At 47.5% G+C, this 26,410-nt stretch overlaps 1 protein-coding gene across 3 annotated transcripts in view; it reads right to left on the bottom strand.

Moving 5' to 3' along the window:
- The window catches only part of LOC111833323 (A disintegrin and metalloproteinase with thrombospondin motifs 20-like), a 64,999-nt gene that overhangs the window by 27,942 nt on the left and 10,647 nt on the right, over window positions 1–26,410 (bottom strand). Inside the window, exons 4-21 of one of the 3 annotated variants that reach the window (XM_072700538.1) lie at window positions 25,395–25,648; window positions 24,151–24,234; window positions 23,813–23,937; window positions 23,410–23,450; window positions 22,773–22,878; window positions 17,631–17,777; window positions 13,980–14,124; window positions 13,399–13,503; window positions 7,244–7,389; window positions 6,680–6,861; window positions 5,934–6,070; window positions 5,282–5,399; window positions 3,525–3,620; window positions 2,964–3,130; window positions 2,744–2,873; window positions 1,983–2,109; window positions 1,670–1,880; window positions 80–244 (exon numbers count right to left, since the gene is read on the bottom strand). In XM_072700538.1, coding sequence (XP_072556639.1) covers window positions 80–244; window positions 1,670–1,880; window positions 1,983–2,109; window positions 2,744–2,873; window positions 2,964–3,130; window positions 3,525–3,620; window positions 5,282–5,399; window positions 5,934–6,070; window positions 6,680–6,861; window positions 7,244–7,389; window positions 13,399–13,503; window positions 13,980–14,124; window positions 17,631–17,777; window positions 22,773–22,878; window positions 23,410–23,450; window positions 23,813–23,937; window positions 24,151–24,234; window positions 25,395–25,648 — 2,486 coding nt within the window. Of the gene's footprint in view, window positions 1–79; window positions 245–1,669; window positions 1,881–1,982; window positions 2,110–2,743; window positions 2,874–2,963; window positions 3,131–3,524; window positions 3,621–5,281; window positions 5,400–5,933; window positions 6,071–6,679; window positions 6,862–7,243; window positions 7,390–13,398; window positions 13,504–13,979; window positions 14,125–17,630; window positions 17,778–22,772; window positions 22,879–23,409; window positions 23,451–23,812; window positions 23,938–24,150; window positions 24,235–25,390; window positions 25,649–26,410 lie in introns of those variants that run through there. The other 2 variants (XM_072700554.1, XM_072700583.1) reach the window with 2 other exon arrangements.

Below are 26,410 nucleotides of genomic sequence, written 5' to 3'. Positions count from 1 at the left end.
GATGAGAGAACCGGGGTGAGCAAGGGAGGAGCAGCACACGTGGGGATGTGAGGAGGTCAAGGAGGGACGGTGGTCTCACTTCGGTCCACTCGCCGGACGCCCACTCGGGGCAGGCTGTGTCGGCACAGGTCTCGGCGCTGTGGCGGGGGAGGCTGGCACACTCACTGTCAGATAGCCGGCGGCCCAGGCTGCTCATGCAGTATGACTCTCGGGTTCTTGTGCCGCGGCCACAAGTTTTGGAGCACTGAGACGAAAATGCGAATTTCAGAGGCAGCAGCAGTCAGAGGCATAGCACTGAAGTATACCAAACCATAGTATACCAGAAAAGTATTATGTGGTGTGCCCCACCACAGTGCATATCACACTGAAGTATACCAAACCATAGTATACCAGAAAAGTATTATGTGGTGTGCTCCGCTACAGTGCATATCGCACTGAAGTATACCAAACCATAGTATACCAGAACAGTATTATGTGGTGTGCCCCACCACAGTGCATATCGCAGTGAAGTATACCAAACCATAGTATACCAGAAAAGTATTATGTGGTGTGCCCCACCACAGTGCATATCGCAGTGAAGTATACCAAACCATAGTATACCAGAACAGTATTATGTGGTGTGCCCCGCCACAGTGCAGTATTATGTGGTGTGCCCCACCACAGTGCATATCACAGTGAAGTATACCAAACCATAGTATACCAGAACAGTATTATGTGGTGTGCCCCGCCACAGTGCATATCACACTGAAGTATACCAAACCATAGTATACCAGAACAGTATTATGTGGTGTGTCCCGCCACAGTGCATATTGCAGTGAAATATACCAAACCATAGTATACCAGAACAGTGTTATGTGGTGTGCCCCGCCACAGTGCATATCTGAGTGAAGTATACCAAACCATAGTATACCAGAACAGTATTATGTGGTGTGTCCCGCCACAGTGCATATTGCAGTGAAGTATACTGTACCAAACCATAGTATAACAGAACAGTGTTATGTGGTGTGTCCCGCCACAGTGCATATTGCAGTGAAGTATACCAAACCATAGTATACCAGAACAGTATTATGTGGTGTGTCCCGCCACAGTGCATATTGCAGTGAAGTATACCAAACCATAGTATACCAGAACAGTATTATGTGGTGTGTCCCGCCACAGTGCATATTGCAGTGAAGTATACCAAACCATAGTATACAGTACCAGAACAGTGTTATGTGGTGTGCCCCGCCACAGTGCATATCACACTGAAGTATACCAAACCATAGTATACCAGAACAGTATTATGTGGTGTGTCCCGCCACAGTGCATATAGCAGTGAAGTATACCAAACCATAGTATACCAGAACAGTGTTATGTGGTGTGCCCCGCCACAGTGCATATCACACTGAAGTATACCAAACCATGAGCCATAACTAATCTCTCTTCGCGGTGAAGGAAGATGACAAATGACAACTATGGTAATCAAATTGTCCTTTGGGCCCCAATAAGCGTTGGGCTGGCCCTGGCTGGAAGGATGACAGATGGATGGATGGACAGATGCAAAGCTTGAAAGACGTGTAAATGTAGAATATATACCGGTGTCCTTGAATTTTTCTGTATGGGTTCTGCGGTTTGCTGCTGGGGGTGGAATAACAGGAGGGTATTTCTGTGTGAGCTGCCCCCACCTCACCTGGGACCAAGTGCTATAGTGCCAGCCCTGCAGCAAGCAGTCGCCGTGGCAGGGTTCCCGCGAGGGCGGCTTGGGCATCTCGCCACAGGCTACAGGCTCCGCCCACTCACTGCGCTCCGCCAGCCGGCTGTATTTTACGCACTGGACGTCCAGGGTGCGGTGACCCGGGCCGCACCTCACTGAGCACTCGCTTCTGCCTGCCACGTGCCACCTGCGGACAATCAACACGCTCTGACCTGACGGATGTAGCTGGACGCTGCGTCGGCTCAGTGTTCCTGGTAGACACAACTTTTGGCCACTAGGTGGCGCTCACCTGAGTTCACAGTGAGTGTTGCATGGCTCGCTGATGGGGTCAGGCTGGGGTAGCTGGTGACATCGCTGGTCTGATGCCACCTGGTGGTCGCTCTTCCGTATGCACATCACTTTGCGTCTCCTCTCACCTTTGGGCCAAAAGTTAAAGTTGGACAACATTTTGCTCATTAAAGTCTACAAAGCAGTCCTGTACACAAAAAAAAAACCTTCTAGTAATTTTAGGCTGATTACTAGGATATGTGATCTACATTGTTGTATTCATCTGGGCAGGATGTAAATTGTAACCAGCATGAGGTTTAAATTAAGCCCGTGTGAGCCTTGAATAAGGTCTACATAAACTTTGAATTACGAGCCCTGAAAAAAATTCTATGGGAACCATGAATGGATTCCCAGTGGGAAACGTGATAACGTGAACCTCGAATAAGACCTGTGGAACCCTTGAATGAGCTGAACATGAACCTTCAACAAGATGTGTGAAGCCCTTGAATGAGACTGCGTTCTCCCCATACAGTAAAGCTTTAGCCTCTGGTCTGACAGGCTCACACCTAAGCGGTACCACTGAGAGCACTCATGCACTGCAGTAACAGCTGCTCTGGGCTTTACCCCTCTGCTAGGTTCCACCGTTCCAGTTCTCCTCAGTCACAGGATGTGGCAAAATGGCCGACAGCATTAAGACAACATACCATCCATTCACAAAGGCAGATGAGGAACCTGCTTTATGAGCCAATGGATCAGCCATGAAAGTCAATGTGGCCACCATACCCTGACAAACCCGGCTGCAGTCCTGCCACGATCCAGAAGTGCTCCAGACAAACTTCTCCAGTCTCTCCTCGACGGGGATGTTGTAGGAGTATCGCACGTCTGGGTTGTACAGGTTCCCAACGCACAGCACCTGGGCCCAGAACAAACACAGCTATCTGGCTGTTTGGGTTTGAGGTTCCCCGCCTGAGGTTCCAGCCCCAGAACCCCATCCTGAGCCAACCTGAAGCACAAGCTCCTCCTCGATCCTATCGGTGCAGTTAATGCGCTCCACTACGGCGTCCGAGCCGCTGTACTCGATGACGGCCCCCTTGACCGTCACCTCCCGCTTAAACATGGCCACCACAAAATTCCCGTTCAGGATAAAGTTGGACTGGCTGTCAGATAAAGCTGTTTGGGGGGAGAAAAAAAGAAAACGAAACAGATTTAAGCATAACTGAAATATAAGAGGTATGCTTTAATGTATTATTTTAACTAATCAATCATAATTTTTTTTATCAAAGCAATGATATCAGCAATGTTGTTTGGATAAACAGACAATTTTTAAAACTGTAATTTAAAAATTAGAAAAATATTATGTATCAGGCACGTATCAGACACTCCCTAGTCGATCACGTTTTGTAACAGGTCCCCCACACACATAGGAACGCATAGGGGGCGGGACCACAGGGACATTGGCTCTGCTGAAAGCTGATTGGCCCCCCAAGCGCTCCATCCCCTGTCACTCAATGAGTCAAAACATTTCATTGGCCAAGATCACCCCCTTTGTATGAATTCTGCTTACCAAGGTAGTTGTCATCCTCTGGTTTTCCCGAGTAACTGACTTGCGTTATGTCGATGTTGGTGGCCCCGGCAGGGATTCGCACAACGATATTATAGCCTAGAAAAAAAAAAGCACCCAGAGCAGCACACCGAGAATTACAACAGCCATTCTTTCGGAATAATCCAGAGATCATTCATCTATCAAGACAGAGGGAAAAGCCTGAGATATCCAAAAAATCCAGTGTGACATATATTATATGATTCTCCATTATTCATATTTACCACCTAATAGGAAGGACAGGAGAAGTGGTAGTAAAATAGGAAGGGCCACTAGGGGGCAGACAGTGTAAATGTTACAGCTCATGTCTGTCACCTGTCAGTGACCCAAAGTTCTACCCTAAGAAACAGAGAAATCAGAGACATAATTCTTTTGACAGGGCATGAATCGATCACCACCTTCTACAAAGCTACAAGCTGTGTGATATTCACAGTGCAGTGTTTGCGAGCGGCCGCTAATATAACCTTCAAATTACAGGAGGTCAGGCTCTCGATGTGCCCGCCCCCCCCTACAGGGCCACACCTACAAGCTCAGAGATCAGGTACAAGCTTTCCAGCACGGCTGGACCAGCTGCTGTTCACAATCCAATCGATTCAAAGCTGACCACATATGGCTTCTTTTTAGACGCATAGAAATGAAATACCCCATTTTTATTTGGTACTTTCCTACTTTTTCACCCCGTTTTGAGTCTACAGTCTTTTGGACAAAGATCAAGGTGAATGAAGTGAATTTGAGAGAGCTGACTCTCACATCACAACATGGAGACTAATTATTGCATTTCAAGAGAGGTTAGATTTGAGAAACAATTATAAAAATAAATTGCCAAGCAGTGAGCACAGCGTGAGCCCAGAAGAACCCATATGAGTCTGAAATCTCCACGTTAATCTACGCAACTTAATGCAACTGCACACTTCAAACTACGCTTTCCCTCCAAAATCCCACAGAAAACATTTGCGGATCAGGCCTGTCCCAGTCAAGCAGCTTAACGTTAACCCGTACAGAAAACTTGCTACTACAGCTACCATCAACGTGACTGATTTCTGGAACCATTTAGCCTGCCTCTGATCCCTGCGCATCATCGTAATCAGAGATAATGTGGTTGTCAATTCACATCTAGCCATACAGTAACTGTACATGTCATTTCCGTCCTTTTCGGGTCCAAAAACGCAGCGGGTTGGATGAGGGGAGGATGATCTGCTCAGATCCTTAATTAGAAGACAGATTGCAGTTGACCGAGATGCCTCTCCGTAAGTCTTGTGTGACAGGGGAGTTAGCTCAGATGGTAGCAGAGCAAGACTCTCACAGCTAGGCCCCATTCACGGCACTGCTGTCCCAGACGAGGCTAAAGCTAACCATGCAAATGAAAGGCAAAAAACAAAGCATTCTGGGAAATTCGGAAAATATTTTCCAGTGCTTAAGCAGGGTAGTGTAGCAACAGGCTAACGCTAACCCTGTTACATGAAAGAGAAAAACTAAGCATCCTGGGTGAATGTTTGTTGGTACCTCTGACTGGTTTAACATGTGATTGTCGTGTGGATAGTTTGGGTCCGTGAGCATATTGTGAAATAGTTACAGAACTTCAGGCTTTCAGGGGATGTTCTTATCGCCTTGTACGCACCTTGTCTCTCAGCGTTAATCAAAAGCCTAAGGACGCTCTTGGCGTTCAGCACGAGCTCATTAATTCTGCGGCACGAACGCGGACGTGCTTCCCCGGCGCTCACCATACTGGGCGTCGTCGAAGGTCCCGCTCACGGCCCGGCAGGACGAGTTGTCTCCACCGCACACTCCACATCTGTCGTGCTTTGCTTTGGAGTTCAGCACGTGGTCACAGCCTGCTTGCTGAGGAAAAATAAAACTGAGGCATGAGATCCAAATAGCAGGCTGTCAGCGGAAGGCCGTGATCAGAGCGCGCATTCGGACTGGGGTTAGGGGGTAACATAAATAAAACACAATGCTGAGTGCATTACGGTATGTAATGCGAAGTACAGCGAACATAACTGCTTTCGGAGAAACTGTCTCTTCATATCAGTCTGATAGCATTAGGAACATTAGGAAAGCAATAAATGAAGAAGAAGAGACCCGTTTGGGCTGTATAACTGATAACGCCACTTTAGACCTAGAATGGTGGTTCTCAAACTGTGTACATGCACCACCCGTGGTACCCTTAGCGCCCCCTGTTGGTAACAATTCAAATTTGTTAGTGTTATTTTTTCCATGTGTGATATTTTGGCTACTTTGATTTAATTTGAATTGGTACCCAGTCCAAAAATCTTGAGAAGCACTGACCTTGAGCGTGAAACTAATCCGTAAAAGTTAATGCAGCTACAGTAGGCTTTACGCGGAAATGTGTGACGGCTGCTGGTCTCCAGTTACCCTGCACAGGCCCTGTACGCAGATGTCACTGGTGTCGGGGTCGCATGGCGTGCCGTCGATGACGCGGTCCCTCAGCTGGTAGTAGGCTGTCTTCCCCGCCACCCTGCAGAAGAGCTTACACCGGTCCTTAACGAGAACTGCGGAGGGAGTCAGACAGAGAGACGTCTCACGCTTAAACACCGCAGCAATTTCCCTGCGGTTCAGAAGTTTGGAGCACTTCTGGATCGTGGCAGGACTGCAGCCGGGTTTGTCAGGGTATAGTGGCCACATTGACCTTCTTGGCTGATCCATTGGCTTGACCATTGGCAGTTTTCAAAGGACTTACTACTAAATTATTAAAATACATGTAGCTTCCTGTTGGCTTGTATTCACTGTCAATTATGATGATTTAAGTCTTGTCATCTTCCTCATGCTTGTCCCTGCGGCCACCAGGCTGAGCTAATATCAACAGAGATGCGCATGGAATCCTCTTTCTCGTAATAAAGCCTGGAAAATATCCTCACTTATCACACACCGGGCAGCTTATCACACCCTGGACTTGAAAATGCTCACTTTGGGGAAAAAAAAAAAAAAAAATCCCTTACTCCCAGCTCCCAGCCAATCAGAAACACCAAATACTTGGTACAGGTATGTTGGGAGTGAGCGAACGTGTGGACTGTCTGGGACTTGCAGAGGACTAGGCTGAGAAACGCTGCCCCCATGGCTCCCTGTTCAGAGCGGAGGTAAACGACAGGTAGGCGACTCACTTCCGCTGTACTTGGGCAGCCAGCGGACGCTGGGCAGCAGGCCGTTGATGTTGAAATGGCGGCCATCAAACTGGGCACACTGCTCCTCGCGGAAGTCTCTGCGGTCGCGGGGGCAAGGATCTGTGCTACAGGAACGGAACTTCATCCTGCGGCCCACGCAGAAGCGACCCCCGTTCCTGGGCCTGAAAGGACAGGATTGGAAGCAACGTCTGGAACAACTGAAGAGCAAAAGTCCAAAGCTGATTTAGTCCATGGGACACGTTTACGAGACTGAGGGAGTTTAGGAAATTTAAGAAAAGTTCTTTGTTGGATTATATACAGTAAGACTATGTGAGTAACATATGACAAGGAAGCCTGACTTCAGGTCATTGGCTCATCTCAAAAATAATAAAAAAAAAAAAAAAGAGTTTTGGAAATTTGCATTGATGACCTGGTCCAATTCTGGAAAATTCTGAAGCATTAGGATGTTACCAATAACAGGGTTGTTCCCATAGACATTTCGTCCAGGACTGCAGTACCGATAAAGGTGCTGCGGGTGTGTGAGAGATGGGGGGGGGGGCTTACTCAGGGTTGCTGCAGTCTCTGACTGTGCTCTTGGTGCCCCCTCCGCAGGACCGTGAACAGGCGCTGTAGGGCCCCCAGGGGCCCCACATCCCATTCAGGGGCCGCAGATCTGCCTCCTTGCTCACACAGAGCCCGTGTCGGCAGTGCTGGGGAGGGAATGAGCACAACGGCAGGGCATTTACACCCGTGCTGGGGAGGGAGTGACCATATCGTCAGAGTACAGAGGAACACACACACACACACACACACACACACACACACACACAGGCATACCTATCTAAATGGGAACTCTCCATTCGTTTCTATGGGAAAACCCCTAATCCCAACAATGACACCCTTAACCCCTACCCAGGCCTAACCTTAACCATAAGTAACCAAACAAAACACAAGACTTTTGGTGTTTTTACTTTCTTGATTGTCATCAGATATGTTTATAAAACGGAGTTTCCCCTGGAGACCAAAAAAATGACATAATAACATAATAACATTTTTATCATAATGTAATGTAAACATGACCCTCCCCACACACACATACACACAAACAGAGTCTCTATCTCTCCCACCGTCCACCAGTGGTTGCAGAATGGGGCACGGAGCCCAGATTGCCGTTTCCCACAAGACTGTTTTTGGGGGTTACAGAGTGTATGGTTATAGAAAAATTCTGATCAAATTTGGGTCATGACTTAATAATCAAGGACAAATGTTGGTCCTGAGGCTAAACAAGTCTACCTGAAAACGTCTGTTTTCCATTATTTCAATTTTAAAATCTTCTCTGAATAAACAAATTAATATGCAATGTTTAAGCAGTGAAATGTGTGTGAGACTGTGCAGAAACCGCAGACGGCATATTACACGCTCGCACACGCGTGTTTGGGATGCACGCCGAGAGCACTGACCCTGCCGTCTGCCCAGCTTAGCACAGGCGTCTGTGATTTATGCGTGTATGAAATGACCCCAGGCTCTAGATGCACGCTCTCTCCTCCTATGTGAACGCCGAGCAGCCGCCGCCCCCCCCTCACGTTCCTGCACACCCCCCTGGGAGATTTTCACAATCAGCCGACAAAGTCTAAACGTTCTCCTTGGGGAATGTGGAGCCGGTAGATGGGGAGTGGAGGACTGGAGCGTGCCTGGAGATGTGGGGGGGGGGGGGTAGATCAGTTCTATGTGGGGTCCGTGGCGTGAGCTGGGGTGGGGGGGATCCACTCAGTGTTCCCCATGAGGATCCCCAGAACTTTCTGGAATGGAACAAAAGCCATTCACGTGGCTCACTCCTAAACAAACAACCAAAAGACCCGTTACATCGGCATGGGGGGGTGGGGGGGGTAAATGGAGCCCTGCTCTGGTTACACACTCCCGCCCACCCCCACCCCCCACTTCCCTTGTCAGCTGCACCGGTGGTCCTCAATGCTGCATGAATGAACAGTTGCATGGCTGGACCACCAGGGGGCAAGCATGAGCACGAGCTGTCAGCAACAAGGGGGTCAGCTGTCCGTCAGGGACGAGGCCCCCTTTCCCATCAGCTGGGGAATGCCAGGGTGGGGGTGCTGAGGGGGCAGACCGCAGTAAAAGGGACGTGAGGCCTTTTAGCACATTCCTCTCCTGGCCGGCGGGTCCTGCTTATGGTGCCTTTGTTCACTTTGAAAAGGTGAGGCGAAAAGAGCGCAGCAGTGAAAGACCTGCGCTGGCATCACGCCGAGGCTTTTGGTGCCCCTCTTCCTGGAATCTTGCGACGGCCCCCTGGCTGAGAATTCTGGGAGAAATCCCAGGGTACTTTATACATGTGATTCCAATTAGCGACTTTCAACGCAGGCACAAAATAGCTATCTTTTTTTTTATCCTAGCCTGCAATCGATATATGCTGCATAACTGAAAAATCCGGGGGTGACACTCGTTCACTGTCAGTTGGGGCACTGTGAGTGGACAGTGACCTCACCTCCATTAAATTAAAAACAAAAAAATAAAAATCGTTAGCCCCCACTATGCCCAGTCTAGCCTGCTCAGCCATTCCTGTAATTTCTAAGAAACGTATGTAGTGTCGATAATTTCTGAAAATCACACATTGCTGATAAATGAAAGGGGGGGGGGGGGGGGGAGGATCCACGCAGAAACCACTCAGCCTGTCATTTTAAAACTTTCCCACTCTCTGAGGTCCCCAGTAGGTGCCCCTTCCACTGCCCCTTCTGACCAGTGTACTTGATTCTTCTTAATCACAATATCGGATGAAAGTGTGGGACCCATTTTCCAAAAGGACTGGCCGTTAACCATCTGTCATCGTAAGGACGCGGGCGAGGACGTGATTTTCGCTCGAAGCGACTGTACGATCTGGGCGTAACCAGTGCAGCTACAGGCCCAGGATCTCTGAGCTAAGCCAGAATGCTGAAACGCTAATTGTTTTAAATAAAAGAGGGTCTTGCGCTGAGGTAATACTACGTTTGACTTGAGAGGGAGGCTTCGGGTAAAAGTGTCTCTCTGAAGCTCAGGTGCAACACAACACCTGGACATTCTACCTATTCATTTACCCTTAATGACCACTTTGCTCGGGGTACGACAAGCCCAAATGGACACATCAGGCCCGTAGCCAGAAATGATTTTCGAAGGGAGTCTGACAAATTTCAAACTTTATTTCATTATCTGGCTATGTACCTGGTCAGGAGCAAACAATTTTCGGGGGAGGGGTTCAAATCCATTATTTTTGTAGGTGGCTTATGTGCCGGGGATACATTGGATTATTTCCCCAAACTCTGTGCTGCCTGTTTGTCACACGGATGTACAGCATTGAAGGGTCAAAGCCCACAAGACTCTCTAGGCAAGATACACCACCTGCGAAATTGGCGTCATAGGTCGTCTACCCCGTCGCCTAATGGTTTGACCCGCAATGATGATAAAAACAATTTTCTTAAACTATTTTTGCCTGATGCTACTATATCAACTGACTCATACATTTGTTCTGTAATATTTCTATTTACACACCACATGTTAAGAGCTTTATGTATATATAAATGGAAAAAAACTGTTGGGTTGCTTAGACAACAAAGTCTGCATGGATTTACATGATGGAAATTAATAATGACATGGTTTCAGGAAACATCTAGAATCTAGAAGGCTCTCATACAATGCTAGTTTGCAAAAAGATTGTCCCAGTGGCATTTAGCTTTTACGTAACATTGAATGCGAACGGCAATTAATTACACATTTGAGGGAAATGGTGTAATGATTCAAAGCTTAAAATGAACTCAGATTTTTTTTGAGCATTACATGGGTCTCTCAGAGTAATTTACTGATCAAAAGACCCCATCAGTTTGGGGGGGGGGTGCAGTATTTAGGGCTACTCCACTTAGAATGAATAAATAAATAAACACAAGGCGATCACATCCTAGCCTCTACGACCCAGCCATGTGTAAGGATGCAGCCCCAGAGCATGTGACACATACAACACGGAACGCGCCATTAAGCCCCACATGTGGGGGTGCCCTTAAGACCAACTCGCTGCAGACTCTCCTTACCATCGCAGAGCAGATTTAGGTATGAGAACATGAACATAATTAAGAAGGAGGTTTACACTAAACAAAGCAGCAGCTTCAAAGGACATCCAGATCATTTTCTGTTCTTACAGCGATTCTTCATCCTTCCCATTTCTCCAAAACTTTTTTAAATTAGTCACCAGAGCATTTACTCAATTATGTTTGAGACGCATTCAGATCATGAAGCTGGTTTTCATAGTTTTTAAACATTTCGGACTTTCTGGAGCTCTTTGTCCCAAACTGGGTCAGGAACCTACAGAAAGGAGTTTGTTTATAGACAACAAGCAAGGGGATGCCCTCATTAGGGTATGGTCTCCTGAGTCACATGACAGACATGCCACTGGCGGTCACATGATCACCTCCAGCTACCCAGTCAGGCATTGTCATGCTACGATGGAGGGGGGGGAAACTGGTTCATTGCTGCACGTAGCTACAAGCCAAATTGAGGTAGTGTGTTAAATGAAAATATATCTCGCCTTGTACCCCGCACCTCCGTTCCAGTAAAATCGCCACCATTCCCATACACAAACCCGAGAGAAAACACAGGATCAAACAGCAATGGGACCAGTCCGGAATCCCCCTGGGTTTCCTGGAAGACACAAAAACCATCATTTCCTTTTATTGTTAAGAAATCATACTGTGTGTTGGACCAACTGATGTGTTCAACAGGAGCAATTAAAGCCCCCTGCCCCATTTAAACCCATAAATAATGGGTTTGAACCCCTCTCAAAATTTGATATTGGCAGATTTAAGTGGCCTGATCAACAGCATCACTGACAGTCACCAAAGGTTTGTGTCTCTGCCTTCCAGAATTGTTTGCCAAATAGCTAAAATTCATGCACAATTACTCAATGCAGTATTTACATGTTTATGCTTTATTTATTTAGTAGATGCTTTTATTCAAAGAGATACTTTTTTTTGAGAAAGCTGGTTCAGACAGTCCCTGGGTGTGGGGGGCCCCAAACTGAAACCACTCTGCCAATCCTGGGATTTGAACCAGCGACCTTCTGATCACAGGCAGTGTCATACTGCGGTTCTTTACACAGGTTTACTTGGCACGCCTGTTCGCATGCGTCTCTCACGTGGCACAGACACCCCCCCCGGGCTCGGCGAGGGACGCTTTGCAGACTCCGAAGTCTCCATGTGCCACATGAAAGGGCCCCCGCGGGGCAGGTGAGCTGAGAGTACATCAAAGAGCTCGGGGGCCCAGACAACATCATAACCCCTACCTTAAAGACAAAGGGGGCTGTTTTCCCAGCGCCGGGGCACAGAGCACAAACAGCTCGCTGATAACGTTATCTGCCCTCCGGCAAGGCTGCTCTGAGACGACTGCTACCCCATTCTGTCAGTCTGTGGTACTTCAGGAGGTAGAGGGTTAAGTGGAGTACCACCTTCCTTGGCTGGATCATTGACGCGGGTCCTTTGTGCAAAGTGCGCCTCTCATCCTTCTGCTCCATTAATGCCTGACCTTTGACCTCCGACCCTCTCAGCCACATTCTCCGAGAGGCCTAGGGTCACGGGTTCACCACAAGGTACCTCAACCGCAAAGCCGTGAATTTAACCACACACACACACCCCCCCACCTCGTCTCACCCGAAGAACGTCTCCTTGAAATCACACTTCTCTTTGCCCTTGGGCTCAAAGACAGTCAGGATTCTAACACTGTTTCCCCGAAACCCAAAGCCTTAAACTCCAAATCACCCCTATTGCCCCCTGCCCCAGGGTACGGAGTTAAAATAAATGTTTAAAACTGTCCCTGGACCATAGTGGCCAAATAAAGCAGTAACCAAGGCCAAGAATGTGAATGGGATGTTGAAAAAGGGACCATACATCTTCACTGAGAATACGATGAACAAATACATTTCCATAATTCATTTTTTTCCTTTACGCTGTTGAGGCAATGAGCAAGTTCTGGCCCGTCTCTGTTCTGTGTCGGACTTTCGGGCTGCGTTTTGAAGGTCGTGGGGGAGGAGACCGGAGCATGTTTACAGGAGATCAGTGTCTTTATTCATACCCCCTACCTCGACACCTACAAGCCGGCAGCCGGCTTCCCACACAAAGTCACAGAGGGAGCAAATAATACCTATTATTTGGTAATCAACGAGTCATTCATCTGCCGAGAAAAACAAAAGCTATTTGAGTCTGTAGTGGTGTAGGTTTGTTTCCCATCCCCGGCTCTCTGGTCATGTGGTCTCCTCCCACAGTCCAAAACTCACATGAATTTCTGTCTACAAATTTCCGATAATGTGCAACTTTCAAAAATCGAATTAAAGTTTATTAATCAAATGCACAACGGTACAGCGTACAGCAGAAGATGCAGCCAATGAAATGAGTATCCCTGAGAGCTCCCTATAAAAGAACTTTTAAAAATAAGACGATGAACTAGAACATAAAGGAATAGAAGTGTGTCCATACTAGTAACCTAATCACTTGTTGAGTAGCCTTACTGCCTGAGAGCGAATGTGTGTAAGTATGGACCCTGTGATGTACTGGTCCAGTGCTCAGAGTGTGAGGTACTTCCTGAGACATTGCGTCCCTGTACTAGATAAACCAACGACAAAACACCTCATTGTATCCTCCTGCTTCTAAGACAATAACACCAAAGAAGAATAAGATCCGGCGAGGCGGTCCTACCATTCCGTGGCCGCAGTCGGAGCCGTCGGCCAGGGGCATGTGCTGGGTGCGGCAGCCTTTGTGGTTACCCCCCGCGCTGGTGCACCACAGCCGTTTGCACTGTCTCTGTGGCGGGGGGGGGAGGGGCGTGGAGAGCGGGTGGGAGAAAGAGAGACACACACACGGTTTGAGGTAGAACAGCAACCCTTAGACACTGTTAGATGTCTGATCCTGAGCCAGGCTTCCAAGACACCATATGCAGAGATTCGATCCCGAGTTGGTGGCCACACGCCCCATGCCCAGCACCTCACTTACAGAACCTGGCAGAAGAAAAGCATTCGGGGGTCTCCCTAGTACTAGATTAAGAACATGATCCGTCAATCAGCTTGTTCCGTCCAATGAACATGAACGTCTGTTCAGGACCCATGTTCCAATCTGGTGATCATAAATCTCCCACATGACTGGGAATGAACCAGGCAAAGGCGAACAGGGTGAAAAAAAGAGGGAAAACAGACGAGAGAAACTCCCCCATTCTAGACCTTTCTAGAACCAGTTTCCTTGGCCGCCCCTGATAGCAGAAGTGACCCGACGGCGTTGCTCACCATGTATGGGCAGACCTGGGATCCTGGGCCGAACATGAGCTCGCACTGCTTGTTGGCGCTGTATAGCTGGCCTGGGAGCTGAGGTGGCAAGTGGTAGGATCTGGAAAGTTCCGGCTCATCCAGAAGGCACTCCCCATACCCAGTGCTGAGTGGCAAAACAAAACAAGGTATAAATGCACCTTTTTCAAAGTTACCACAACCTTCTTTCAAGGCCAATGAGCAGAAAAATGAACAAAACTTTTTTTCAACAGAAACCTTCATGTCGGATTGTCTTCTAAGAGCATGACAGATGAACTCAAGTCAAGAGACACAGCAGAGTGTCATCCTCTTACAGCAGTTAAGACTCGTAACTGTGTCCCGCTTGATTACGATCCATCAACTTCAGCTTGGTAGCAGAAGAAGAGAAGATGTTTTAATGTTAATTGTGGCAACGCATCATGCATGATAAGAGTGTTTGTCCTGCATGAGGGAGTTGGACACTTTTGGCTCCTTCAACATGTAGCACCTGTCATATCCCTGCAGTCTCCTCCCTGTCATGGCCCTAACAAGCCATGCCTGTCCCTCGTCGTGCCTCTCGTTCTTAACCCATGACTGGACATCACTCCCACCTGATTCTCATTAGTTCCCTTGTTAGTCCCATATTTATGTGCTTCCCAGGACTGTGTTCCCCAGTCATTGACGCTAAACCCTCTTGTTGCCTGTGCCTTCTTTGGTCCACTCCTCCCATTTTTGATCCCTTGCAATCCTATTTGTTTCCAGTCCCTGTTCATCAAACCTTTGTTTTGCTACCACGCCTGCCCTCGATTCCATCGTCATGACAGCATCTTCTTCTACATGGGTCCCATTTGCTCATCCTTTGAGCTCAGCCTTGACATCTAATAATAAATTGATATTCAGACAAACTAGGACAAAATGGCTAACACTGCCAGCCTGGGTGGTCCGCATTTTTTCCCTAACCGTGAGCCTGAATGGTTGGAGTTCAGGATCTCTGCAGGCATGAAATAAGAGTGAAAAGATGCGGGGGGGGGGGAGGGGAGGGGGAGCGTCAGACTGGCCTCGGAGCAGGAAGAAAGCAACCAGCGAGCAGGAGCCACGTAAAAAGGCAGGATTTGGGGCCTGAATCAATCTGCCAGAAAAAGCCGGTGTTTAATTATATCAATCAGTCTGCGCTGTCAGACCTTTTTGTCTGTGGAGATCGCGCTCACCACACCCATCCTCAAAGCCCAAGGCTCCAACAAAGGCGGGGGGTGGGGGGGGGATCTTCGAGCGGGACGTTTTTCTTATCGGGACAAACCCCAGGTCTGTGACTTTCTAAGAATGGCGTCAGAGGCCAAGAAGCAACGCCCCCCCCCCCCCAACACTACGTTTGCGGCTTTTGGAGTAGCTTTGGTGTGCAGAACAACGGGGAACAAAAAAAAACAGATAAATCAGGGCTTGATAAACGCTTACCCCATCTTGTTGGTGCTGTATTCACAATTTGTCCATTTATGAAGACAAGACACCTGCTTTCCAGCCTAGAGGTTGATAGCTGCAGCCAGGAATTACGGCGACTTGACTTTGGTTACAACAGCAACTTCATTTCAGTCAAAACCATAAGGGCTCCTTTGTTTCAAAGACTTTCAGCGAAATATTTCCATTGGGGGGGTCGGTTTTAAAAGATAAAACCTGGGGAACAGCCACTTGCACGGGACGTCTTTCACCGTTTTGTCAACCATTAATTAAAAGGGGCCAACTTCAACTCTCCATTATTAAAAACATGAGTACGATCGGCCGAAAAAGCAGTCATTTGATATTTTAGGTTCTGTCACTAAAAAATGATCTGAGACGCTCTGGACTTGGATGTGCATCAAAACAAGCGGGCGGCTTTTCCTAAGATGCCTCTTTGTATTGTCGTTTTTTTAAGGGCTCTGTATGAAAGCAATTTTGATAATTTCAATTTCAAGCGATTCTGTAATGGGTACCATACGCACCCTGAACCCTGACCAACTGCATGTCGGTCGGCCCTTCCCTCCGGACCGTATGCTCTCCCCATTAAGGAGGGCCACTGCCAGTTAATGCTTATTGTGTCGCTCAGCAGTAAAATAAAACTGAACCGCAGGTAATAAAAGCGGAGTTGCAATGTTAAAACATTCAAATAGATGATTCACTAAAAATATATGGCTCATAATTCAACAGAAGAAACAAATTTTTCAAAAAACAAAAAAGAAAAACACAGAAAAACAAGTTCTCAAAGTCTTTGCATTTTCACTTGTGTTTTCTTTGTTCTGTTTGGCACCCCAGGGCCACCGTAACTAACCTGTAGTGGTTCTATGAAATCAAAACAGTAACAATCAAAGATGCACACTCCAGTTTGTCTCCCTGTAAGGCCAGGTTATTTATGGGAAACTTTGTTAAAGTTGGCTAGAAATTCTCTTCAGGGGACCAGTGAAAACACTGATGTACTTGACCAAGTAACCTCTGCCAGGAGAGGAACTGACTTGGTGAATGTGCATCTTTGTCAAATAATCAGGCCCCACAAAGCCGTAGGCTGCAGGCCCAGTGCCACAGGGATCCTGCAAAAGGCCGCGTACCTTTGGTTTCTGGCATTTATTCCAGTCTCATTGTTAAACAAATCAGTTTTTTTTACCCGAAATACAGTGTGAAAAGTTGTCCTATCGCGACTGACATTTTGCTTCCCCCTCTCACAGCTGTGAATCAAATACCCCCCAAAAGGCGGATTATTATTGACTTACGGAGGAACAAGAGGAGTGTTTTAAGCCGACCACTCGAGCCCAAGCTGCCAGCGGAAAATATGTGCGCCGCTACGTCATCGTAAGGAGGCTTTGGAGAGGGCTGACAATGCGGAGGGCGAAGCCGTCAACAAGGCGGCCTTTTGTACAGTGGCACAATCAACAAAGCGGGAGGCAGAGATCAAAAGGGTCACGTCCAGGGGAAAGAAACCTAATTATAACTGACATTTCCCATCTTAAAGGGGAAGCCCTCCAGAGAGGCCTGTGGTCACCGTTCGGCTTTGGCCTGAGAGAAGTGTGGTTGCCCCAAGATACTGCCATCGCGGGGAAAGAATGCAGCGGCCGCGGACCGCTTGTCCAGCATCTCGAGAGGCAGCCTGCAAAGCTGGACACTCCTTGAGACAGGAAATGCTCTCTTAATGAGATCAACCGTGGGCCTCTTCAATTCACTTTTCTTTCATTTGTTGCGATGCTTTTAGATCAACACCCATCCATCCATCTTCTATACCGGCTTGTCCTATGCAGGGTCGCGGGGGGTCTGGAGCCTATCCTGGAATTTATGGGGGCAAGGCAGGGAAGAACCCAGGACGGGGGCACCAACCCATCGCTGGGCAACCTCACACACCATTCACTCACCCACACACACCTATGGGCAATTTGGCAACTCCAGTTACCCTCAATATGACTGTGCATGTTTCCCCATGTCATCATGGGTTCCCCACAAACTCCACACACATGGAGACTCGAACCCGGCTCCCAGAGCACCATCCTGCCACCTCACTAGGTCAATATATATTTTAGGCTAATAGAGCAGCTAGAGGACAAATCGAGTCACCACACTGTGGTAGCTTTAAGGAGCGAGGATACGGCAGGAGACCCAGGAGACGCGTCTCCTGTCCCTGCTCTCACACACGACACATACTCGAGGAAGTCGGTGATGTACTTCCGGCTGCACTTGGACCACGTCCAGGGGCTGGTCTCGTCGTTGAGCATGGGGGCCATGACGTGGTACTGCTGTTTCATCCCAGCATCCCTGCACTTCGGATTGTCGTCGTGGGGCATATTGAACCTACATCAAGGAGAAACTTCGGTTACATCAAGCTCAAAATTCGGAAGATCGACATGACATTATGTTTTTTTTATTATTATTATTTATCTAACTCAATGGTTCAGTTCTAACACCTGATGTGTGTTTACAAAGTCTACGGTTCAGAAAATCTAACAACAAGCAGGTCGACCCCACTGTCATCTTCCACAGCCCTGAGATTGATCCACTTTACATGCACGTATTTCCCACAATGCAGTGGGCCAGTGGCAGTGGTAAGTTAGCTGTTGCTATGGATACATGGAAGAGCTAGTAATATGACATGAGCCCCTAAACCGGTGTTTCTCAACACAGTCCACATGGTTGCTTTCTCCCAGCTCCCAGCCAATGGAGAACACAGAAAACCTTGTCTATGTGTACTGGAAGCTGGTCTTGGGGTCTACAAGGACTGGGTTGTTCAATGCTGCCCTAAACCAAGCGTTAAACGAGAAAAGGGAGGTTTAATTACAAACAGTGCCTTTCTAAATGTAATGCAGGAAAATAAGGCAAACTGTGCCTGGAAGATAATGACCGAGGAACACAAACCTTTACGATCTTGTGCATTTCATGTCAAATGGGGACAAATGAGTCCTGCTCACAAATGACTTGGCTGTGGTCCAGTAACAGGAACCAAAGTCAGCGGGCGGTGGGGCGCTTGTGAACTGAGGTGAACCAGCTGTTCGGGTCCTGCTCCTAAGTATGGCTCACGGCCCGAATCCCTACAAACATCCAGCAGTGGTCGGGATGTGAACCCATTAGCTCCGTGAGATGGGAATATTCACTGCAGTGACTGTTAGGGGGGGTCACATCAACTTATGGTCTTTTACTGCTTTATATATTTGCTGAAGAAAAAAAATTATATATGTTTTAAAGAAACAGACCTGAATGAATTAAATTAAACTCAAGTCCAGGCCACCCTGTGCAAACAGAGATCTCATTTTACATCTAAGCCAAAAACACATGGTCACTGGCCCAGGCGGAGAATGAGGATCATAAACACAGCTCCAAGCGAAGGGGTATGCTGGGGTGTAACGAGCCCTAGGGGAGGGGGGATGCTGCGGTGCCCTAGGGGAGGGGGCATGCTGGGGTGCCCTAGGGAAGGGGGTATGCTGGGGTGCCCTAGGGGAGGGGGGATGTTGGGGTGCCCTAGGGGAGGGGGGATGCTGCGGTGCCCTAGGGGAGGGGGGATGTTGGGGTGCCCTAGGGGAGGGGGGATGCTGGGGTGCCCTAGGGGAGGGGGGATGCTGGGGTGCCCTAGGGGAGGGGGGATGTTGGGGTGCCCTAGGGGAGGGGGGATGCTGGGGTGCCCTAGGGGAGGGGGGATGCTGCGGAGCCCTAGGGGAGGGGGCATGTTGCGGTGCCCTAGGGGAGGGGGGATGCTGCGGTGCCCTAGGGGAGGGGGGATGCTGCGGTGCCCTAGGGGAGGGGGCATGCTGCGGTGCCCTAGGGGAGGGGGCATGCTGGAGTGCCCTAGGGGAGGGGGGATGCTGCGTGCACTAGGGGAGGGGGGATGCTGCGGTGCCCTAGGGGAGGGGGGATGCTGCGGTGCCCTAGGGGAGGGGGGATGCTGGGGTGCCCTAGGGGAGGGGGGATGTTGGGGTGCCCTAGGGGAGGGGGGATGCTGCGATGCCCTAGGGGAGGGGGGATGCTGCGGTGCCCTAGGGGAGGGGGGATGCTGGGGTGTAACAAGCATTGCATCACAGCTTGCGGGATCCACTCCAAGTATTATATACACTGTTTATCGACCACCTAAGCCAAATAAGAATTTTTTAAATGACATTACTGCTCTTATTACTCATTTTTCGGTACTCTCTCCCAATATTATAATCCTTGGTGACTTCAACATTCATATGGACAATGACAATAACCTCCTCTCCAGAGATTTTACATCTTGTCTGGATAGCTTTGGACTTCAGCAACATATTAACTTCCCTACTCACTGCAAAGGCCATATCCTAGACCTGGTTTGCTGTTCTGGTGTCACACCCTCTGACTGCAAAGCCAATCTGTTCCCGCTCTCTGATCATCTGCTTATTGCCTTATAAATCTAACACTTCCCAAGATTTCAACTCTACGCAATATTGAATTTAGGAAAATTAGTAATATTAATCCTGACATCTTTTCATCTGCTGTAAATGACCTCCCTTGTACCCATAGCATATCTACCCCTGATGAACTGGTCTCATACTACAATTTCAATCTCCATAACCTACTTAATACATTTGCTCCAGTCAAACTTCGATCAGTCTCATTCACTCCCACCTTGCGCCATTTTAAAGCTAACTGGAACGCCTCTTCAAGAACACTGGACTCACCGTACACAAAGGACTGTACAATAATCATTTTCTGCTTTATAAGAACTGCATTGCCTCAGCCAAATCCACAAACTACTCTGGTTTAATCTTCTCTAGTGAATGTAACCCTAAGTCTCTCTTTTCTCTGTTTAATAATATTACTAGGCCTCCGGACTTTTTTCCCTCCCATATGTATTCGACTGATTTTTGTAATTCCCTCATGTCTTTTTTTACATCGAAAATTTCTGATATCCACCAGCAACTTAATTCTAATGGAGCTGCAGCTCCTGAAGCTGCTCCCTTCTCAGTTTCCCTCTCAGTGATTTACAAGCTTCTCTCTCCCTTCTATAAATGACATATCTGGAATTATTCAAAAATCTAAATCGTCCACCTGTCAGCTCGACCCTCTACCCACTGCTCTAGCCCCCTAACCCTCCCTGGCCCCCTCATTACCACCGTTATCCACTCTTCCCTTAACACTGGAATTGTCCCTCCATCACTCAAAACTACTTCCGTTACTCCAATTCTTAAAAAACCAGGTGCAGATCCCAATAACTTCGACAACCTTCATCGTATATCAAACCTCCCTTTTATTTAAAAAGTTCTTGAGAAAGTTGTTGCCTCCCAGCTTCACTCACACCTCAGTAACCATAACCTCTATGAACAATTCCAGTCTGGTTTCGCCCCCTCCATAGTACAGAAACAGCATTACTAAAAATCACCAATGACCTCCTAATGGCGGCTGATTCTGGCCTTCTCACCATTCTCATCCTCCTAGATCTGAGCGCAGCCTTTGACACTATTTCTCACAACACTCTTCTGAATAGATTATCATCCATTGGCATCAGTCATACTCCCCTTGCTTGGTTCACCTCATATCTCTCTGGACGCACTCAGTTTATCCAACTGAAATCTCACTCCTCAGGTTCATTCCCCATTTCAGCCGGTGTTCCCCAGGGTTCAGTACTGGGGCCACTTTTGTTCATTGTTTACATGCTACCACTCGGCCACATATTTAGGAAATTTTATATAAATTTTCACTGTTACACTGATCACACCCAACTCTATATCTCCTCTAAACCTACCTGCTCCTTTCCACGGTCTTCCCTCTCAGACTGTCTAATGGAGATTAAATCATGGTTCTCCTCTAACTTTCTCAAACTCAATAGCAATAAAACTGAAGTTCTACTCGTTGGTACAACTTCCACTCTAACTAAATCCCATAGTTTCTCCATCATTGAAAATTCCGCTATACACCCCTCCACCCAGGTTAAGAATCTGGGCGTCATCCTAGATAGTACTCTTTCATTTCAGTCACACATTAATCACATCACCCGGTCCGCATACTTCCATCTGCGCAACATAAATCGACTCTCGTCCCTTCCTCACTCCCCATGCTGCTGCCATCCTTGTTCATAGCCTCGTCACTTCTAGGATTGATTATTGTAACTCTCTTCTCTTTGGTCTCTCTAACAAGTCCCTCCGTAGACTCCAACTCCTTCAGAACGCTGCAGCTCGGGTAGTAACTCGTACCCCCTCCAGGGAACATATCACCCCAGTCCTTCAACAGCTTCACTGGTTGCCCATAGAAACTAGAATAGTATTCAAAATTCTAGTTCTCACTTTCAAATGCATTTGCAAGCTCGCCCCTCCCTATCTACAGTATCTGGCCTGCTTCACATTGCCACTCCATCCCGATCTCTCAGATCTTCATCTGCCACCCATTTTATTGTTCCCTCTGCCCGCCTCATCACCACGGGACACAGAGCTTTTAGTCGCTCTGCTCCCTGACTTTGGAACTCATTTCCGCCGGATATCAGAAATATCTTCACTTGTTTAAGTCAAAACTCAAAACCCATCTGTTTAAGTTAAGGCTTACTCGCTATAGACCTATTGTTGTCTGATTATGTAAGTAACTCTTTTTAATTATTTGTTTTTAGTGTTTGTCTTTTATGGACTATGTAAGGTGACCTTGGGTTTTAGAAAGGCGCCCACAAATAAAATGCATTATTATCATTATTATTATTATTATTATTATTATTATTATTAAACAGACGTTTACTCTTTGGACTTATTTTAAAACACTTATGAGGACATCATGTAATTTTCTGCTGTAAATATTTTGGCAGATTATGTATATCTAGAGAATAAAATCTATCTATTTATTTCATTTTCAAGTCCCTATGGAATTTTGTGGCAAAAAAGAAGAGAGAAGAAAAAATGTTTTTATTCTCTTTTTTTGATATTTGCAATGTGTATTTTCATTCTCATACTTAATAATTTGGTTGCGGTTTTCAAAGTCTTGATTAATACTTTTGGCACTAAATGAATTCCACAAGTCCCCACTGTCATATCTGCCCTCTAGTTAAGGGATGACACACAGTGGTGCCTGCAGAAAAATTTGATTGAGGTGGCCATTAGGGTACAGTATACAGTAATAGTTAAGGGGGTGGCAAGGGACGAGACTATCGTTTCTGGGGTCCCACATCCAAAAGAGAAACAAGACTGAATTAAAAACGATAAGCTTTCTGCCATGATGAGAAGCCCAAGTGTCTATGGATTTTTCCAGCTGTCTTTAACGTAATAAAGCCAAACAGGTAAACTCCTCACGGTGACATGACCTCATTATAGGTGCAGCAGTAACACTCAGCATGGCCTCCAGGGGGCAGTGCAGAGGCAGACTTACACGTGGCCCAGTTCGTGTGCGATGGTGAAGGAGGCGCTCAGGCCGTTTTCCTCGCTAATGGAGCAGCTCCGGTAGGGATCACACATGGTGCCCAGCTCTGCCAGGCCTGGCCAGCGGTGGGGGAGGGGGACAGGTGAGGGAAACCCAGTTAGCGGCTAGCGACTCAAGCTACCGCCCTCAGCGTCGGGATGGGCCCCGACGGCAGGGTCTTTTCAGGCCTTCAGATCGTACATGTCGTACGACACAAACACATGCAAATATAAAAATCACGGATTGTATAAACGTAAAACTCAGCTGCAAGCCCAGGCATGTACAGGCAGCTCTCAACTTACGCAAAACAAACGTAAGTAATCCGGCCTCAAAAAAAAAAATCCGAGATATGTACATAGAGATTACGAAGGCGCTAATGCAAAAAGGCAATACGTGCTTGTATATAAATTTATTCTTTAACTTGTCAGTTATTTAATACATGTTCTTTAGTATGGATTGCTGATTTTGGTTTATGTGTTTTTGTTATTAAGCATCTAGAATGGCAAGGGAAGGTAAATCCGACTTACGTAAAATTTGACGTAAAAGTTAGTGGATCAGGACGCTAAGTTAGGCCAGAAAGGGCAATGAAGATGTCGAGTCTCCTTACCCAACGTGTCGCATTTGTCTTTGGCTCTGCAGATGTCCTCCCTACCCAAAGAGAAACACACCAGCAGATTTACGTTTATCCCATGCATTCAGGAAGCCATGACAGAGCTGGTCAGTAATTAAGCAAACATCCACATGACCGAGAGCAGAGGGGCCACACACAGCGCCATGGAACGGGGGCGGGTCAGTGTCATGTGTTCCTCCCTCTCTGTTCATTTAAATTTAAATTAAACCAGGATTAGGAGGCGGCGGAACCCAGCAAGAACAGAAAGGAACCCGCCTCCGCACTCATCCTGATTTTTCTGTTTTAATTAGACCAACAAAGGCAGCTGATTCCCCTCAACTCTTCACTCACTCATGACTCTTGAAACATCACTACATTAATAACCCTAAGGTGCAAAGACCTGGTGATGAGCAGTGCGGTGTCGTGGTGCCACGGGTGGTTGTCGTCCGGAACGTTCTGGCCCTGCTGCCACACACAGAAGCTGTGGAGTGTAGAAGCGGCATTATAACTTATGGACGGTCCATCCTGTGGAGGGGAATCTCAGTTAAAAGTCCGTCTTGCGGCAGAGGATACTGATCAGTAGCAGTCACATGACCTTGTACTTAGGGGACGTAGCGTCCTGACCAGTCAACGCCACAAACATGTTTTATAGCCAGTGATGGTTGCTATAAGTAACAACATTTGTATCACAGTCTGGATTTTGGAATCACTGTCGATGGCAAAAAAAATAGCTCCCACCTGTTCATTATGGATAACGATCAGCTTAACAATGGTAATGTTGATGAGATTTCCCACACTGGGGTCTCTGTAGATTGCAGCGACCTGCAAATCGATAAACACAAGGAGGACGGTCGTAATCCTTAGAATGTGGACACACACACATTTGATAAACAGATCTCCATACTGACATGAGACGGTACATCTCCAGCGGAAACGCAACAAAAGTAAGTCACGACATGAGATGCCTCAAAGGCGATTATTTTGTGGAATCCTTCACCGCTTGTTCTAAAGAGGCGCAGTTTCCTCACTCTATTGTCCACCCCCACTCCCAAACTCCCATTCTGGGGGCATCCAACCATCTGTGACAGGAAACTCATTAACCCCCTACTCACACTGTGCTCATTAAGGGGGGGGGGGGGGGCAGGCTAAGGCAAAGTCACTGCAGGACACAGCCCTGGAGAACCCGACACCCACCACTATGCTGCCCGTTAGGGATTCCCACAGCTACCACTGCCCCCCATCAGCCTTGGCGGGGGGACACCAGCATGTTCCTCATGGTTACTCGGTACAGCTGCTGGCTCTGCTCAGACTCAGACTCAGACTCAGACGCAGACGCAGACAGAGCGCCTGAAGCTTCTCTGTGGGCTTATGGGTTACTAACGGAGCCTGACACACTGAGTATGATGCTGTTATCATTCTAAGGAACGATACCTAGAATCCTCAGGCATATCCATCCATCCACCCTCTTACATTTACAGTTTATTACATTATCAGATGCTTTTAGTGACATGCACTTATTGGCGAAGTCAGCCAGTTCCTGGCGTGATTGGGTGTTAAAGGCCTTCCTTACTCTGGGAACCTGAAAATGTCCCCAAAAGGAAGGAAGTTTCAGGTTTTACCACACTTTGGGGACATTTTGGATACCCTGTACTGGCAAATCATTACAAAGAGCAGCTTTTAAAGGGCATGGTCTTGGCACCCAGGATACCAGACGTCCAACTGTTTAGCCATCACAGCTCTGACTATGTATTAACTGGCTGGCAGGTAATAATTATCAGAATGAGCAACACCAGGACACAGAACAGGAGAACGCAGGACACACGGATCCCAGTGATACACAGGAGTCAGATAAGTATCGTGAAGTAACAACAAGCCCATGTTTTATAAGGTTTAAGAAGAACAGGTCACAGGATTAATCATCATCAAATCATGACAATAACCACTGAGTGTATGGTAACGCATAAAAAGGGAATCTTACTTACTACTGACATGATTGTCAGGATGTAGTTCTCCAGGTTGTGTCCGTGGTGCCTCGTCATTTTGGCATCAGCGGTCACCATCAACTCCACGTATCGGGGGTACGAGAGGAACCTCTTCTGTCGTGACTGGGAGTGGATACTCCGGGCGCTGGAGCCGGTTCCTGAGAGATGGGCATCCGGCACTCCGCCAGCGGCTTCCGCCTCCTCCCCGGCGCCTCTGCTGCTATGGAGAACGTTCTCGTTCCCCAAAACACCTTCTGTGAACACACCAAATAGAGAACTGACAGTCAGTAATACTGTACCGTAATAACAAGGAACCCATTTGGACGATGAGATACTGAATTACTTTCCCTCCAGAGCCGCTTTCAGGGCTGATGAGTTGTACACACCTCTCAGCTGTTATTCTTGCCCTTGTGACCTTCCTGTTAGCTTTAGCGAGTCTGGACATTCTCCTCTGACCTCTTTCATTAACAAGGTGTTTTCAGCCACAGAATTGCCTGAGTGTAACTCTTTTCATTAATCACACCGTTCTCTGTAAACTCCAGACACCAGCGTGTGATAATCACAAGAAGACGGCTGATCCCAAGATGCTGGAACCACAATGCATCAGGTATTAGCTGTTCTGGCGTTTGGTGGCCAGGAAGAGAACCTCATCAACACGTGAATGTGTTGCATGTATTTAGCTGATGATTGGCTGTTTGGGGGAGCAAAAAGTGACACGTAAGTGAGGACAGCTAGGGGCAGAGAGCAGGACAAGCCCGCATCCCTGAAGCATTTCAGGTTAAGGGTCTTGCTCAAGGATGATATGACCACTCTGTCGGGCATGGGATTTAAACCCACAACCTTCTGGAGACAGGCAAAGATTTGAAACTTACTGAGCTGCACACCTCCTCATTTAAGCAAAAGCTGGTCGTATTAAAGTCACTTCATGAAACGACTTACAAATAAAAGCAGTACAAATAACAGTAAAAATATTATAAATAAAAATCATTAGGAAAGAATGCTGGAATTTTGTCAGG

The sequence above is a fragment of the Paramormyrops kingsleyae genome, chromosome 1, assembly GCF_048594095.1.
Source record: "Paramormyrops kingsleyae isolate MSU_618 chromosome 1, PKINGS_0.4, whole genome shotgun sequence".
NCBI classification, from domain to species: domain Eukaryota; kingdom Metazoa; phylum Chordata; class Actinopteri; order Osteoglossiformes; family Mormyridae; genus Paramormyrops; species Paramormyrops kingsleyae.
Note: the sequence above shows the minus strand (reverse complement) of the source record. Positions and strands in the feature narration are given on the sequence as shown.